This window comes from Penicillium coprophilum (genome assembly GCF_028826855.1).
Source record: "Penicillium coprophilum strain IBT 35676 chromosome Unknown utg000001l_segment0_segment0, whole genome shotgun sequence".
Classification (NCBI taxonomy): domain Eukaryota; kingdom Fungi; phylum Ascomycota; class Eurotiomycetes; order Eurotiales; family Aspergillaceae; genus Penicillium; species Penicillium coprophilum.
Genome location: NW_026622720.1, coordinates 1193535 through 1207246, shown reverse-complemented (window position 1 = coordinate 1207246; position 13712 = coordinate 1193535). Strand labels below are relative to the sequence as shown.

The following is a 13712-nucleotide window of genomic DNA, read 5'->3' as shown; positions in this document are numbered from 1 at the left end:
TGTCCAGTTTGTTATTTCTTTCCATTCCTTCCAACTTAATACCTCTATTCTATATACTTCAAAAACCTCAATGGCTAGAGACTCGATCCGAATCACTCGACCGGAAAAGCTACGATCTAGTTGTGATCGATGTGGTACGGCCAAAGTAAAATGCGACAAGGAACAACCAGAATGTGGGCGGTGCATCTCACATGGCGTACCCTGCATCTATGGGGTTTCGCGTAAGATGGGAAAGCCACCAAGACGTATCAGTCTATGTCAATCCACAAGCGACACCGCCACGACTACTCAAAGTAGCAGCGAAACCAGCAGTGGTGGCATGCCCCTGGATCTGGAGCTCTCCAGCACTGATATGAATACCTGGGATCATATGGATGAAGACAACAACAGTCACACATTCAAAGATATCCTAGACGCTGGAAGAAGCTTTGACCACGAGCTTCCAATACCGATGATACCGAATCTGCCGATGGACTACAATGAATGGGCTATCTCCGACCAAGCCAACGCCAATATCCTTTTTCCTCTTCGATCCTCTCAGCAATCCTCAACACAAGGGGAAGATTTGTCGTCCATGACTTTCCAGTGGCAATGGGACGGGTGTGCAAATTTCGACCAAGGGTCAATATCTCCAGAAATTGCTAATAGCCACGACTGCCAGCAAAAATCTCACGGGATCCTTGAAAGTATATCTGCCTACAATATCCACAAGTCTGAGTCCGAGGAAGGACTCCCACCACCGACTGCGCTCGCTCCAAGAACAGAGACTACAGTCAACGGAGTACCACTAGACCTAGTGCTCCAGCTTAACCGCGAGGCAACCGAGCGGCTCATTCAACTCGTTTCTTGCCCCTGTGCACGAATTCCCTCTGTTGCATTACTGTATGCATCGATCATCTCCCGGGTCTTAGCGTGGTACGAGCAGGCTGCTGCTTGCACACAAATGAACTCGCTGCCACTTTCTAGTAAGGCAGCGGGGCATAATTTAACACCCAGTAACTCGAGTAGAGGTACATCTTCGCCACCTCTGCAACCTCCAGAGGTGTCGGTTGCACCGTCACAAATGATGGTCGGGACATTTAACGTGGACGATCCTCTTATCCAAACTATGATGAACATACACCTCATATCTGGCGAGATGAAGCGAGTGGAGGATGTTATCGACCAATTTGGTTCACAGACCGGCTGCTCAACCCCAGGGACCGAGCAGATCGGAGGCCTTTTTTTGACTCTCAATTCATGGCTTAAGCAAGATTATTCACGGATTTTGCATATGATGCAATCGGAGCTGAAGAAACTGACCATTTGAGATAGACTAATTAGAATCAATGCTTATACTATTAGCCAACTTTTAAGCTGTGGTCCTTTACGGAGATGAAGATCCACTGTGATTCGTATCCGACCCGGGTCCGTCCCGGCCCGCCTCTTGGCGGGTCTCGGATCCGAGTTCTGTCCATCGGTAGATGTTTGATCCGGGGCCCGCTGTGACAGCTCTGGAAGGCGGTATGTGATCCATTTTCACACGTGATCGGTTTGGATCTTATACTCCCTCCGAATTCATCCCGCTGTTTTATGTCCACAAATCTCGGACTCCTATGGTACCTAGCATTTCTACAGTGCATCTTCGTACTTTTTGTGGCTTGGTTTGTTTTCCTTTTTTGCTTTTTTGGATCGGGTCTCTCTGTTTCCGATACTACCTGACACGTAATTGCGCTATCTTACAACTTCAGACGCGAACTACTCGTGTGTCAACAACCCCTCTCTTCATTGCTGAACCATTCCGTTCAGGTCAACCGAAATACCGCGCAACTCGTATCCTTCTTGCATCGCGACTTGCCACTGATTTTTGACAATCTCAAGCCTTTCTGCGCTTCTGGGTACGAATCTAGCGGCAAAGGGCTTGGGAATGGTGAAGCCACCGTCGGGATACGCATTGTCACTCAAGTCCACCTCTGCTTCAACGCCATCTACCACTGGCGGTCGAATTTCAAAGGCCCATAGCATACCACTGACAGCGATGTCTAGCGAGCTCTCTGCGAGGCGAGCACCGGGACATGTACGTCTACCCGTGCTAAAGGTAAAATGATCTCGCTTGTACGGGTCACTCATAGCCGCATACTCAGAGCTGAACAGCTTATGCTCAAGGAAGCGCTCCGGCATGAATTCGAACGGCTTTTCGAATCGTGTCGGATCATAGTGCAGGAATGCCGTGTTAGCAAGAAGCACGGTGCCCTTGGGAATGACATGGTTTTTGTATACAACGTCTTGGTCTGCAAAGTGACGGATGCCCGGGGCCAGGATTGGGTTCATGCGAAGCATCTCCTTCACACAAGCGCGGATATAAGGTAGATTTGCCATGTCCTCGAATTTAGGAAGGCGATTTGGCCCAACCACTCTCATCAGCTCATCGTGGGCGGCTTTTTGCGCACGTGGATTTGCAGCAAGCTGAAGCACGAGACTATTCAAAGTCGCGGCGGATGTCTCGAATCCTGCCTCGACAAGACCGCCAGCAACCCAGGCTAAGTCCTCGTCATTGAGGCCTTGACCATACCAATAATCCTTGTTTTCAATGATGCTTCGTGCAAAACAGTGAGGTGCCTTCCCCGCCTCATACTGTCTTTGCAGACGGCGCCATAGCCCCATCTTGATGTCAAGGACTTCCTTGGCTGCTTCAATCGCATCTTTTCGTCCAGGCTGAAGCCAATTTGGCAGAAGAGCCAATGGTGGGAACTCATCCACCAGGAAAGCGCCGGGCTTTGATGTTCGTCGCAGGATCGCTTGACTGCGTACTGCATTTTGCGCATCAGGATGATCCCAGTTCTTCACGCGCGTGCCGAACGTGTTGGTCATGATAATGCTAAATGCAAACCTCCGCATATGCTGGTAAAAGTTTCGCTGGTTTTCATTGTCCATGGCAAGGTCGAAAAGCAACTGTTTTGTCTCGAATTCTTGACTAGGCACGAACGTTGCTGTCATAGGGACAGTCGTGACTTGGCGCACAACCGATCGCTGTGCCCGCCAATGCGGTCCGTAGGGCATAGTTGGCATGCGCTTACCACCGGTGACAATGTCGTGGCCCATAGGGGAAGGCGCCTTGGAGGAAGTTTTGACGGCTTGCTTCTCGAGAATCTCCCGTACCGCCTCAGGGGTGTTGAGCACAACCCAATTGTACCAGCCCACACGGATTTTGAAAACGTCGCCATGTTCCTGAGCCCATTGGCGAAATAATGCGGGCGCTTTGGCTGGTAGCTTGTAACCCACGCCGACAAGGGGGTACGTTCTGGGCCCCGGGATGGAGTCTAGTCTTCGATCCCGGCGTAGCCATGCTATCACAGCGATGATAAGCCCAGAAATAGTAGAAAGAATAAGCAATTGGTTGCTATAAAGAAGGGGTATTTGATCCATATTCATTTCCGAGATCGAGGATGACTGGTAAGATATTTCTGAATCAAATAGATTGCCATTATATGTTCTTCGTGCATGAAACCAATAGCCACCCGATGAGTAAAAAAACAATGTCTGTGTTCTTACTTAGGGCTGGTCTCGCCGGGATTTCCGCGTTAGTTTCGTGCTGATCGGGTTTCAATCGGGTTTCAATACAATTACCGGGGTTGAAAAGCAAGGCTGACGTGAAAAAAGACTTGCCAATCATGATAGTAATAAGGATAAGCCAAGAAACAACGCATCGGCCACGGCTTTCCCTCGAAGAAGCCACTGAGTTCGGGTTAATATCCTGCTGCACCGGCGGGAGGTCAAACGTAGTCGATCAGGCAAGCCTTTCGGGAAATACAGATAAATTAGAATAACCTAAGTGAGAAATTCCCGAATACAGTATCCTACCAAGTGAGAAAAGTTTCAATTTCTTTCAAACAACTATGGGCAGCTTAGAGCCATCCAACATCCTCATTGTGGGCGCAGGCCCCGTCGGACTCGCCTTAGCCTTAGATTTAGGTCGACGTGGCATCCGTTCAACCATCGTCGAACGCAATCCTAGTGCCGAAGAAACACTCCAAGCCAAGGCAAGCGTAATCGATGAACGAACTATGGAATTTTGCCGGCTACTCGGCGTTCGTGACGATGTTGCCAATGCAGGCTATCCCGGTGACCTTCCTGGCGATACTGTCTTCTGCACAGCAATGAATGGTCACTATATTGGCCGTCTTGAAATGCCCTCTGCAGAGACGCGGGAAGTTCCAGAACAATCTGCCGAGATGCTGCGGCGTTGTCCGCAGATCTGGTTCGATCCGGTCTTTGCGCGAGCCGTGCATCGCCAGGGAATGACAGATATTCGCTACGGCACGGAGCTCGTTGGATGTGACCAAAATGACAATTATGTGGTCGGTCACCTGAAGCATGTTGCAGATGGCACCTTGGAGGAGGTGCGAGCACAGTACGTTGTCGCGTGCGATGGTGCTGGTAGCACCGTGCGAAAGCAACTCGGTATCCCCTTCGACGGCAAAAGCCTTGGATATGCCATCAGTTCAATTGTGCGAGTCGACCTCTCGAAATACCACTCCTGGACTGCTGTAGAGCGTTTCATGTTTATTGGCCCCGACGGGACCTGGGGAAACTTCACGACAATCGACGGTCGGTCGCTCTGGCGGTTCTCCATTGTCGGTGGGAAGGAAAAAGTCGATCTTTCAACCATTGACATGGACGCCCTCCTGCGAAAGGCTCTTGGAGGGGATGCACCTGAGTACGAAATTATCAAAACGGTCCAGTGGCGACGAAGCCAGTATACCGCAGACACGTACAACAAAGGACGGATCTTTCTTGCTGGAGATGCCGCTCATACAATGTCTCCCACTGGCGGTCACGGCCTGAATACGGGCATTGCAGATGTCATGGGTCTTAGCTGGGTATTGCAAGCCCTACTGGAAGGATGGGGAGGGCCGGGTCTGATTGACGCATACACTGCCGAACGACGACCCATCGCCCTTCGCAATGGAGCGGGATCTACTCGTAACTTGGGAATTTGGCTCGACACAAATGGCCGTGACAAAGTCCTTGACGAAGGACCGGAGGCAGATGAACAAAGAGACAGCCTCGGCAAAAACATGGCTGCGAACATGCGCCAAGAGTTTCAGTCACTAGGCCTGGCTTTAGGGTACAGTTACCCTGATTCGCCGCTCATTATTCCCGATGGCTCTCCTGCGCCATTTGATGACCCGGATATTTACATCCAAACCGCTCGTCCAGGCCATCGGGCACCTCATTACTGGCTGAGCAAGGGACGCTCGACAATTGATTTGTTCGGGCGTGGTTTTGTCCTCCTTTGTCTTGGTGATGAGGCCGAGAGAGACGGCGAAATCATGCGATTTGCACGGGAGCTGCGTGTTCCGCTTGAGAAGATTGTTCTCAACCAGCCAGAGGTTGGCAAGCTCTATGAACGGCGGCTTATTCTGGTTCGTCCGGATGGGATGGTTGCTTGGCGGGGAGAGGCGCTTCCTGATGATTCCAAGGCACTTCTTAACCATGTGAGGGGAGCCCTTTCAGCTGTCATGTAGAAGCAGAGATGTGGTCTTTTGTGTTGGAGCGATTGCAGTATCAACTTGTTCGGATTTTGGGAATATGAAACTTATCACAGAATTGATATAACTTGATCGTCAACCAAGTTTACATGCCTTTGTTACTTTTAAATAGTCTTTTGAGATATCTTCCTAGATAGCATTTCGTATAACATCTCAGATATTTCAAATATCTCTTTTGTAATTTATCTACAGATTTCTCCCTTCAGTGGGCAGCTTGAAAAAACACAAGAATGTCAAACGTTATGATGCAGTAAAAACGAATGGCTTCAACTGGGTAAAATGAGTTTTCCATGTACATTTTGGATTCCTATCACCGAATCCGACAGTAGCATATTCATCTGGGTTAATTCTCCGGATCGAGTCATTTGTTGACAGTCATTTCGAGGGGAAGGTGTGGAATACAACTTTGGGGCTATCTATATTCTGTCAACTAGCGTATAGCAATCTCTCTCGGAGATTTCTGCAAATTGAATGCGCACAGGTCCCGGAAATCACAATGGACGAATGGATATCGGGTTTCATCTCGGGGTTGGTCTCGGTCTTGCCTTTCCTTACGTGAGCCTGATAGATCGCCAGTGGATTTCTCCTAACCACATGGGCAACGTCGATCTTTAGTTGACACGGGGCTTATGCTCATTCACATATCAATATATTCGGCATATGACATGTTTGACCTCATATACAATGTAGAAGTACCCGGAATTCCGATACAGGTGTATTGTTGGCCTTGATGCCGATTTGATACCCGGCTATCTTCAATTTGAGCCCGAGATGGGACTGGGCTCTGTGGATGACTCCGGACACTTGATGGGCGCCAGCTCTTTTAAAGGAGTTTAAATCGTGCAAGGGAATATCTCAAGTCGTCCAGCTGCGGCGCAAACTCCTTTCAAACCCACCCACATGCTCCCCTCGTTTTCGTGCTGAGTTCAAGTGTATCCATAATGGCTGACCAATTGAAATTATATCTCTTTGGAGACCAGACCTACGATCTTCAGACACACCTGAAAGACCTGCTTCAGAAGAGAAACAACCCCGTCGTTGAGAGTTTTCTCGTCAAATCCTATGATGCTGTGCGTGCCGAAATTTACAAGCTTCCGCCCGTTCTCAGGGATGCTTATCCGCGTTTAACATGTGTCGACGATTTGATTCTGTGGAACCAAAGTGGAAATAGGCTTGTTCCTCTCGACATGGCTGTTACTATCATCTATCAACTTGGGATGTTCATCAGTCAGTCCGACCCTGGTGACTTCTTCGCGGGCAAGACTCTTGCGCTTGGTCTTTGCACCGGATCCCTAGCAGCGGCGGCCGTAGCATGCAGCCATAGCGTGGTAGACCTCGTCCCATTGGCGGTCAATGCTGTTGTTGTAGCTTTCAAGACTGGCGTACTTGTCAATGAAGTTGCCCACCGCGTGGCTTCCCCGGAAGAATCTGATCGGAGCTGGTCAGTCCTGATCCCTGGATCTAAGAGCTCCGAGGCAATTCATGAATTCTGTGCGCAAACTGTGAGTTACCTCTCCTATCTAACTGAGATCTGAAAGCTCATATGGGTCTTGTAGGCTATGCCATTGACGAGCAAGCCATACATCAGCGCCCACTCTCCCAACGGGATCACCGTCAGTGGGCCGCCCAAATCTCTCGCACGCCTCAAGGAATCAAGGCAGGGCAAGGATCTGATATTCAAAGAGATCCCCATCTATGCCCCGTACCATGCACCGCATCTGTATTCTATGTTCGACGTCACCGAACTTATTGGTGAATTTGCCTCTGACGAGGTTTCTCAGTGCTTGGAACAAGTTCCTGTCTTTTCAAGCACTGGAGAAAGAGCCACTACACGCAATTTTGGGTCCCTCCTAGAGTCCGCTGTGAAGCAGATATTGCTGCAGACCATTAGTTGGAGTGATGTGCTCGGAGAGCTTCAAGCCTATCTTGAGAGCGCGACCCCACAGTCATTTAGCGTCGTTCCTATTGGAAGCACAGCTCATCAGCTGATCTACACTGCACTGAAGCAGACGTCGCTACGGACTTTGGTGTCCTCCGGTCAGGCTTCGAATACATTGGCTTCCAATTCTACAACCTTCAATGCCTCACATGACAAGTCTAAGCTGGCCATTATTGCAATGTCAGGGCGATTCCCCGGCGCCAAAGACAACGAGGCATTCTGGGATGTTCTCTATCAGGGCCTGGACATGCACAAGCCAGTACCAGCTTCTCACTGGGATGTCAACACACACTTTGACCCCACTGGAAAGAACAAAAATACTAGCGCATCCCCATTTGGATGCTGGCTTGATGATCCAGCTGGATTTGACGCGCGCTTTTTCAACATATCTCCGCGCGAGGCTCCCCAGATCGATCCTGCCCAGCGACTAGCCTTGATGACGGCGTACGAAGCAATCGAGCAAGCTGGACTTGTTCCGGATGCTACCCCTTCGACCCGACGTGATCGTGTTGGTGTCTTCTACGGTGTTACTAGCAACGACTGGATGGAGACGAACAGTGCACAAAACATTGACACATATTTCATCCCTGGTGGGAACCGAGCTTTTATCCCCGGTCGGATCAACTACTGTTTCAAGTTCAGTGGTCCGAGTTACGCAGTGGACACTGCCTGCTCATCCAGCTTGGCTGGTATTCACATAGCGTGTAACTCCCTTTGGAGAGGAGACATCGATACTGCTATCGCCGGTGGTACTAATGTTCTGACTAACCCGGATTTCACGTCTGGTCTTGATAGGGGTCACTTCCTTTCGCGAACTGGGAATTGCAAAACATTCGACGATGATGCTGATGGCTATTGCCGTGGTGAGGGTATTGGAACAGTCATCATCAAGCGGCTGGACGATGCCATCGCTGACAAGGACCCTATTCTCGGTGTCATTCTCGGCGCTTCCACAAACCACTCTGCCGAGTCAGAATCTATTACCCGGCCTCACTCTGGAGCCCAGCGCGCAATTTTCAAGAAGATTCTGAACCAAGCCGCTGTGGATCCATACACCGTCAGCTATGTGGAGATGCATGGAACGTAAGTCATCCCAGCCCGCATGTGCGATACAATACTTACTATAATATAGCGGCACTCAAGCAGGCGATGCCGGTGAGATGACTAGTGTGTTGGACACTTTTGCCCCGGCGCTCTCGGAAGTCCCTAAGGGCCGGACAGAAGAACAAGCTCTCTACTTGGGCTCAGCAAAGGCAAACATTGGCCACGGCGAGGCCGCCTCCGGTGTCTCAGCCCTTATCAAGGTGCTCCTAATGATGGAGAAGAATATGATTGTCCCGCACTGTGGAATCAAGACCAAGATTAATTCCAAGTTTCCAACTGATCTCGAGGAGCGCAATGTCAATATCGCCCTGAAGCCAACAGCATGGGAGAGAAGCACCGACCCTTCCAAGCCTCGCCGCGTTTTTGTGAACAACTTTAGTGCAGCCGGCGGCAACTCAGCACTCTTGATTGAAGACGCCCCGATTCCGAAGCAGCTGCCACTCGCACCTGCTGATCCCAAAACTGTGCATCTCGTCGCCGTATCGGCCAAAGCTGGGAACTCTCTCCAGGGCAACTTGAGCTCTCTTCTTGATTACTTAAAGCAGAATCCCGAAGTCTCTTTGGGTGAGCTGTCTTACACTACCACAGCCCGTCGGATGCATCATAAACATCGTGTTATGCTTTCTGGCTCAAATGTGACCAATATCTGCACCCAGATCGAGACTGCACTGCGGGACAATCTGGGGATGACCAGGCCAAAGAGTGCCCCGAAGGTTGTGTTTACCTTTACTGGCCAGGGCGCCCAGTATCCGGGAATGGGAAAGGATTTGTTCGAAACATTCTCCATCTTCCGCACCGAGATCGCCCGACTCGATCAGATTGCACAGAGCCTCGGATTCCCGTCTTTCCTACCTGTCATACAATCCGATGAGACAGACATCGGCGTATTTGGCCCGACTGCTGTCCAGTTGGCCAGTGTCTGTATGCAGATTGCGCTTAGCAAACTATGGGCATCGTGGAACATTTTCCCCACTGCTGTTGTTGGTCATAGTCTCGGTGAGTATGCCGCGCTGAATGTCGCAGGGGTACTTTTGGATGCAGACACTATCTATCTCGTTGGAAAGCGAGCTGAGATGCTCCAGGAGAAGTGCACCCGCGATACTCACGCCATGCTTGTTGTCCGGGGCTCAGTAGAACAGATTGCCGAAATCCTCAAAGATCAAGACTACGAAACGGCCTGCATTAACTCCCCTGTTGAGACTGTGCTTGCTGGAACAAAGGAAAAGGTTCTTACCTTCAAGGATGCTCTTACTGACGCCAACATGAAGTCCACCCTGCTGAAGGTCCCTTATGCCTTCCACTCCTCGCAGATCGACCCCATCATGGCCGATTTTGCGGAGGTCGCCAAGGGCGTCACATTCTTCAAGTCCAAGATTCCAGTTTTGTGCCCATTGAAAGGAACTGTGGCTACAGAAAATGAGTTCAACCCTGCTTACCTTTCCCTTCATGCCCGCAAGCCAGTCAACATGTTCAAAGCGCTCCAGGCTGGCTACAACAGCGGTCTTCTGACTGAACAAACCATAACCATCGAGATTGGTCCTCACCCGGCCATCTCTGGTATGGTTAAAGCTGTTTTAGGATCGCAGATGATTACTCTCGCATCTGCACAACGTGCGCATTCAATGTCGCAGGTCCTTACAACCGCATTGAAGACTCTTTATACCGCAGGTGCCGATATCAATTGGGCTGATTACCAGCGTGATTTCAAGTACTTCCACAAAGTCCTTCGTATTCCAGCATACAGTTGGGATCTGAAAGAATTCTGGATGCAATATGTGAATGACTGGTCGCTACGCAAGGGTGACCCGCCCATGACGGTTACCGCTGGGCCAAGCCTGGAAAGCACAACCATCCACCGCATTATGGAGGAGTCTGGCGACTCGGTCAAGACCAAGATTGTCGTCGAGGCTGATATTGCACGCAAGGATCTCAGCCCACTGGTTCAAGGCCATGAAGTTGATGGAATTCCTCTCTGCACGCCATCAGTCTATGCGGACATTGCCTTGACCCTGGGTACCTATCTTCTCAACCGCTATCACCCTGCCCAAGAGAATAATTTGGTTGATGTATCGGACATGACTATCTCGAAGGCTCTGATCCTCAAGAATGGAGCAACAGAGCAGCTTCTCCAGGCCCATGGCGAGGCGGACTGGGCGTCTCAATCCGTACTGGTCAAATTCATGTCATTTGATGTGAGTCTTCTTTCTATGCCCTGACTTCATTCACTGTAAGCAAATTGCTAATTTGGACACAGAGCAAGGGGAAACTTCAGGAGCACTCCCGCTGCATTATTCGATTCAAGGACCGTAGTCTTCAGAAGTCTCTCCAGAATGCCGCTGGGGAAGTCAAAGCTAAGATGCAAGCTTTGCGGGATGGTATCGCTCGTGAGACAACTGCCCGCTTCAACCGTCCGATGGTGTATCGCGCTATTCGTCCTCTCGCTCGCTTCCACGATGACTACCGAGCTATTGATGAGGTTGTGCTCAACAGTAAAACCCTGGAGGCTTCATCACGTCTCAGCTATGGTACTGTCAAGAGGGGTGGTCAGTACCACACTCATCCAGCTATTATTGACTCCCTCACGCAGTCTTGCGGTTTTACTATGAACTGTAATGACCGCACAGACCTTGACAACGAGGTATACATGAACCACGGCTGGGGCTCGCTCCAGCTCTTTGAGCCAATTGACTTTGACAGGTCGTACACCACCTACACCCGCATGGAGGAAGGCAAAGATAAGTTGTGGCATGGTGATGTTGTCATCTTCGACGGTGACAGAGTCGTTGCTTTCTTCGGACAAATTTCGGTAGGTTGCTCATCCTTTCTCTTCTCCAATTCACAAATACTAAAGATATCTAGATTCAAGGCGTTCCCCGCCGGGTGCTGAAGGTTATTCTGTCTCTTGAGAGCGGCGCAAAGTCACAGAAACCGCAGCAGCCAGTCAAAGCAAAGCCAGCTTCTACTACTGCTCCAGCTCCTATTGCCGCTAGCGCCCCTGCGCCCCAGCCCTCCCAGTTCCTAGCAGCGTTAGTGATTATTGCGGATGAGAGTGGAATCTCTATCGATGACTTGTCCGATAGTACCGTTTTCGGTGATGTTGGTATCGATTCCCTTCTGGGGCTCACTATCTCAGCCCGCTTCAAGGAGGAGCTTGATCTTGACCTAGACTTCAATGCTTTCTTCTTCGAGTATCCCACCGTTGGCGATCTCAAGAGATTACTGGGCGGATCCAACTCTAGTCCCACAGTCCATCCCTCCGCACCGTCGACTGTGTCCAGTGAAGACGGCATAAGCACACCCAACAGTGAAGGAACAGGCGCCACTACACCCATTATATGTGAGAATAAGGTTGATATGAAGCATGCGCTGAGTATCATTTCCGAAGAGAGCGGTGTTGCCATGGATGAGCTTACTGATGACACCAACTTCGCTGATTCTGGTGTGGACTCTCTTTTGTCTCTCGTTATCGTGAGTCGGTTCCGAGAGGAGCTGGATTTGGATATTCAGCATGAGTCCCTATTCCTTGAATGTCCTACTGTGGCCGATTTGAGACAGCTGCTAGTGGGCGATCCAACTATCAATGGGCCTGCTCAGGAGCAGTCATCGACCCCTATGCCTCCAATCCAACAAAATATCGAGCCCATAGTCCCAGATCAGCATCAAGCGCTTGACCCAATTGCCCTGGCTGTCCGGAGAAAGATAGTTACTGATTATGTGGACAAGTACACTGCTGGCTTTTCTGTCCCTAAGCCTTCTTCTTCAGCCGTTGCACCATCACCAGACAAGAAGATTATCATGGTGACTGGAGCATCCGGTAGCCTGGGAAGCAACCTTGTTTATCACCTGGCTCAGCTTCCAGATGTGGCAAAAGTTGTCTGCCTGAACCGCGAGAATCGAGCTGAGCCCGAGATTCGCCAGCAAAAGGCTATGCGTGGAAAAGGAATCCGATTCCCAGAGGCCCTCAAGTATAAGCTCGTTGTTCTACAAACTGACAGTGCCAAGCCTATGCTGGGACTGACAAAGACTCAGTACGATGACCTCACAGGCTCTGTCACTCACCTTATTCACCAAGCGTGGCCCATGAGCGCTAAGCGTGCGCTATCTGGGTTCGAGTCACAGTTCCAAGTCATGCGCAATCTGATTGATTTTGCGTGCGACAGCAGCTCCCAGCGTCCTGCCTCTTTCAAGTTCAGCTTCCAGATGGTTTCCTCTGTCGGTGTCGTGGGTCACTACCGCCTTGGTGACAAGCAGGAAAGAATCATGGTCCCGGAAGAAAGTGTCGACATCGACAGTGCTCTGACCAACGGCTACGGAGAAGCCAAATGGGGCTGTGAGTTGATGCTGAGCCGTACTATCCAGCAACATGCCGATCGATTCCGCACGATGGTTGTCCGTTTGGGACAGATTGCTGGATCTAGTACCAGCGGCTACTGGAATCCCATGGAGCATTTCGGATTCCTTATCAAGTCGTCCCAAACTCTCAACGCGCTTCCTGATGCTCCTGGCACGGTGTTTTGGACCTCAGTGAACGAGATTGCAGGCACTTTGTCTGATCTTGTCCTCGCTGAGAACAATCCCCATCCAATCTACCACATTGAGAATCCGGTTGGCCAACCCTGGAAAGAGGTAAATGCCATATTGGCTGATGCTCTGGGCATTAAGGATCTGATTCCCTTCGACGAATGGGTTGCTCGCGTGAAGGCTGCACCTCAGCGCAACAACCCCGCTTCCACACTGTTGGAGTTCCTGGACAGCAACTACCTTCGTATGTCCTGCGGTGGACTTGTTCTGGATGTTAAGAACACGCTTGAGCATTCCAAGACCCTGGCTGCCGTGGGGCCTGTGAGCGAGGAAGTTGTGAGAAAATATATTCATATCTGGAAGGAGATTGGTTTCTTGAGCTCGTGAGGTATATAAGAGTATACAGTGTATCTATTTGCTTTGGATTTGTGCTTTTCTGATGTCTTTGTCTTATGCGTCTATTCATATTGTCAAATTTCTTAGTCTCTAGAACTTGTTCCCTCTCAACTGCTCAGTCAATTATCTCACAATACGCCATCCTTCTACAGGTCTTCGTAGATTTCTTCCCTCACATGTTTACAAGGAACTGAATCAAGAGCTTCAACTTTTGATTATTA

The 13712-nt window shown here is 50.1% G+C and overlaps 4 protein-coding genes across 4 annotated transcripts; 3 read left to right on the top strand and 1 right to left on the bottom strand.

The window, feature by feature from the left end:
- Window positions 1-70: 70 nt before the first annotated feature.
- N7500_000437 (Zn(II)2Cys6 transcription factor) lies at window positions 71-1309 on the top strand (the record flags this gene model as incomplete). Its single annotated transcript, XM_056671583.1, has 2 exons — window positions 71-600; window positions 649-1309. The coding sequence occupies 2 exons, from the start codon at window positions 71-73 to the stop codon at window positions 1307-1309; spliced, it is 1191 nt and encodes a 396-aa protein (XP_056537156.1).
- A 455-nt stretch (window positions 1310-1764) lies between these two features.
- N7500_000436 (cytochrome P450) lies at window positions 1765-3405 on the bottom strand (the record flags this gene model as incomplete). The annotated part of the gene is made up of 1 exon (XM_056671582.1): window positions 1765-3405. The coding sequence occupies one exon, from the start codon at window positions 3403-3405 to the stop codon at window positions 1765-1767; it is 1641 nt and encodes a 546-aa protein (XP_056537155.1).
- A 470-nt stretch (window positions 3406-3875) lies between these two features.
- Window positions 3876-5507, top strand: N7500_000435 (Monooxygenase FAD-binding; the record flags this gene model as incomplete). Its single annotated transcript, XM_056671581.1, has 1 exon — window positions 3876-5507. The coding sequence occupies one exon, from the start codon at window positions 3876-3878 to the stop codon at window positions 5505-5507; it is 1632 nt and encodes a 543-aa protein (XP_056537154.1).
- Window positions 5508-6472: 965 nt separating this feature from the next.
- Window positions 6473-13482, top strand: N7500_000434 (Acyl transferase/acyl hydrolase/lysophospholipase; the record flags this gene model as incomplete). Its single annotated transcript, XM_056671580.1, has 5 exons — window positions 6473-7033; window positions 7088-8553; window positions 8603-10766; window positions 10829-11380; window positions 11434-13482. The coding sequence occupies 5 exons, from the start codon at window positions 6473-6475 to the stop codon at window positions 13480-13482; spliced, it is 6792 nt and encodes a 2263-aa protein (XP_056537153.1).
- Window positions 13483-13712: the final 230 nt, after the last annotated feature.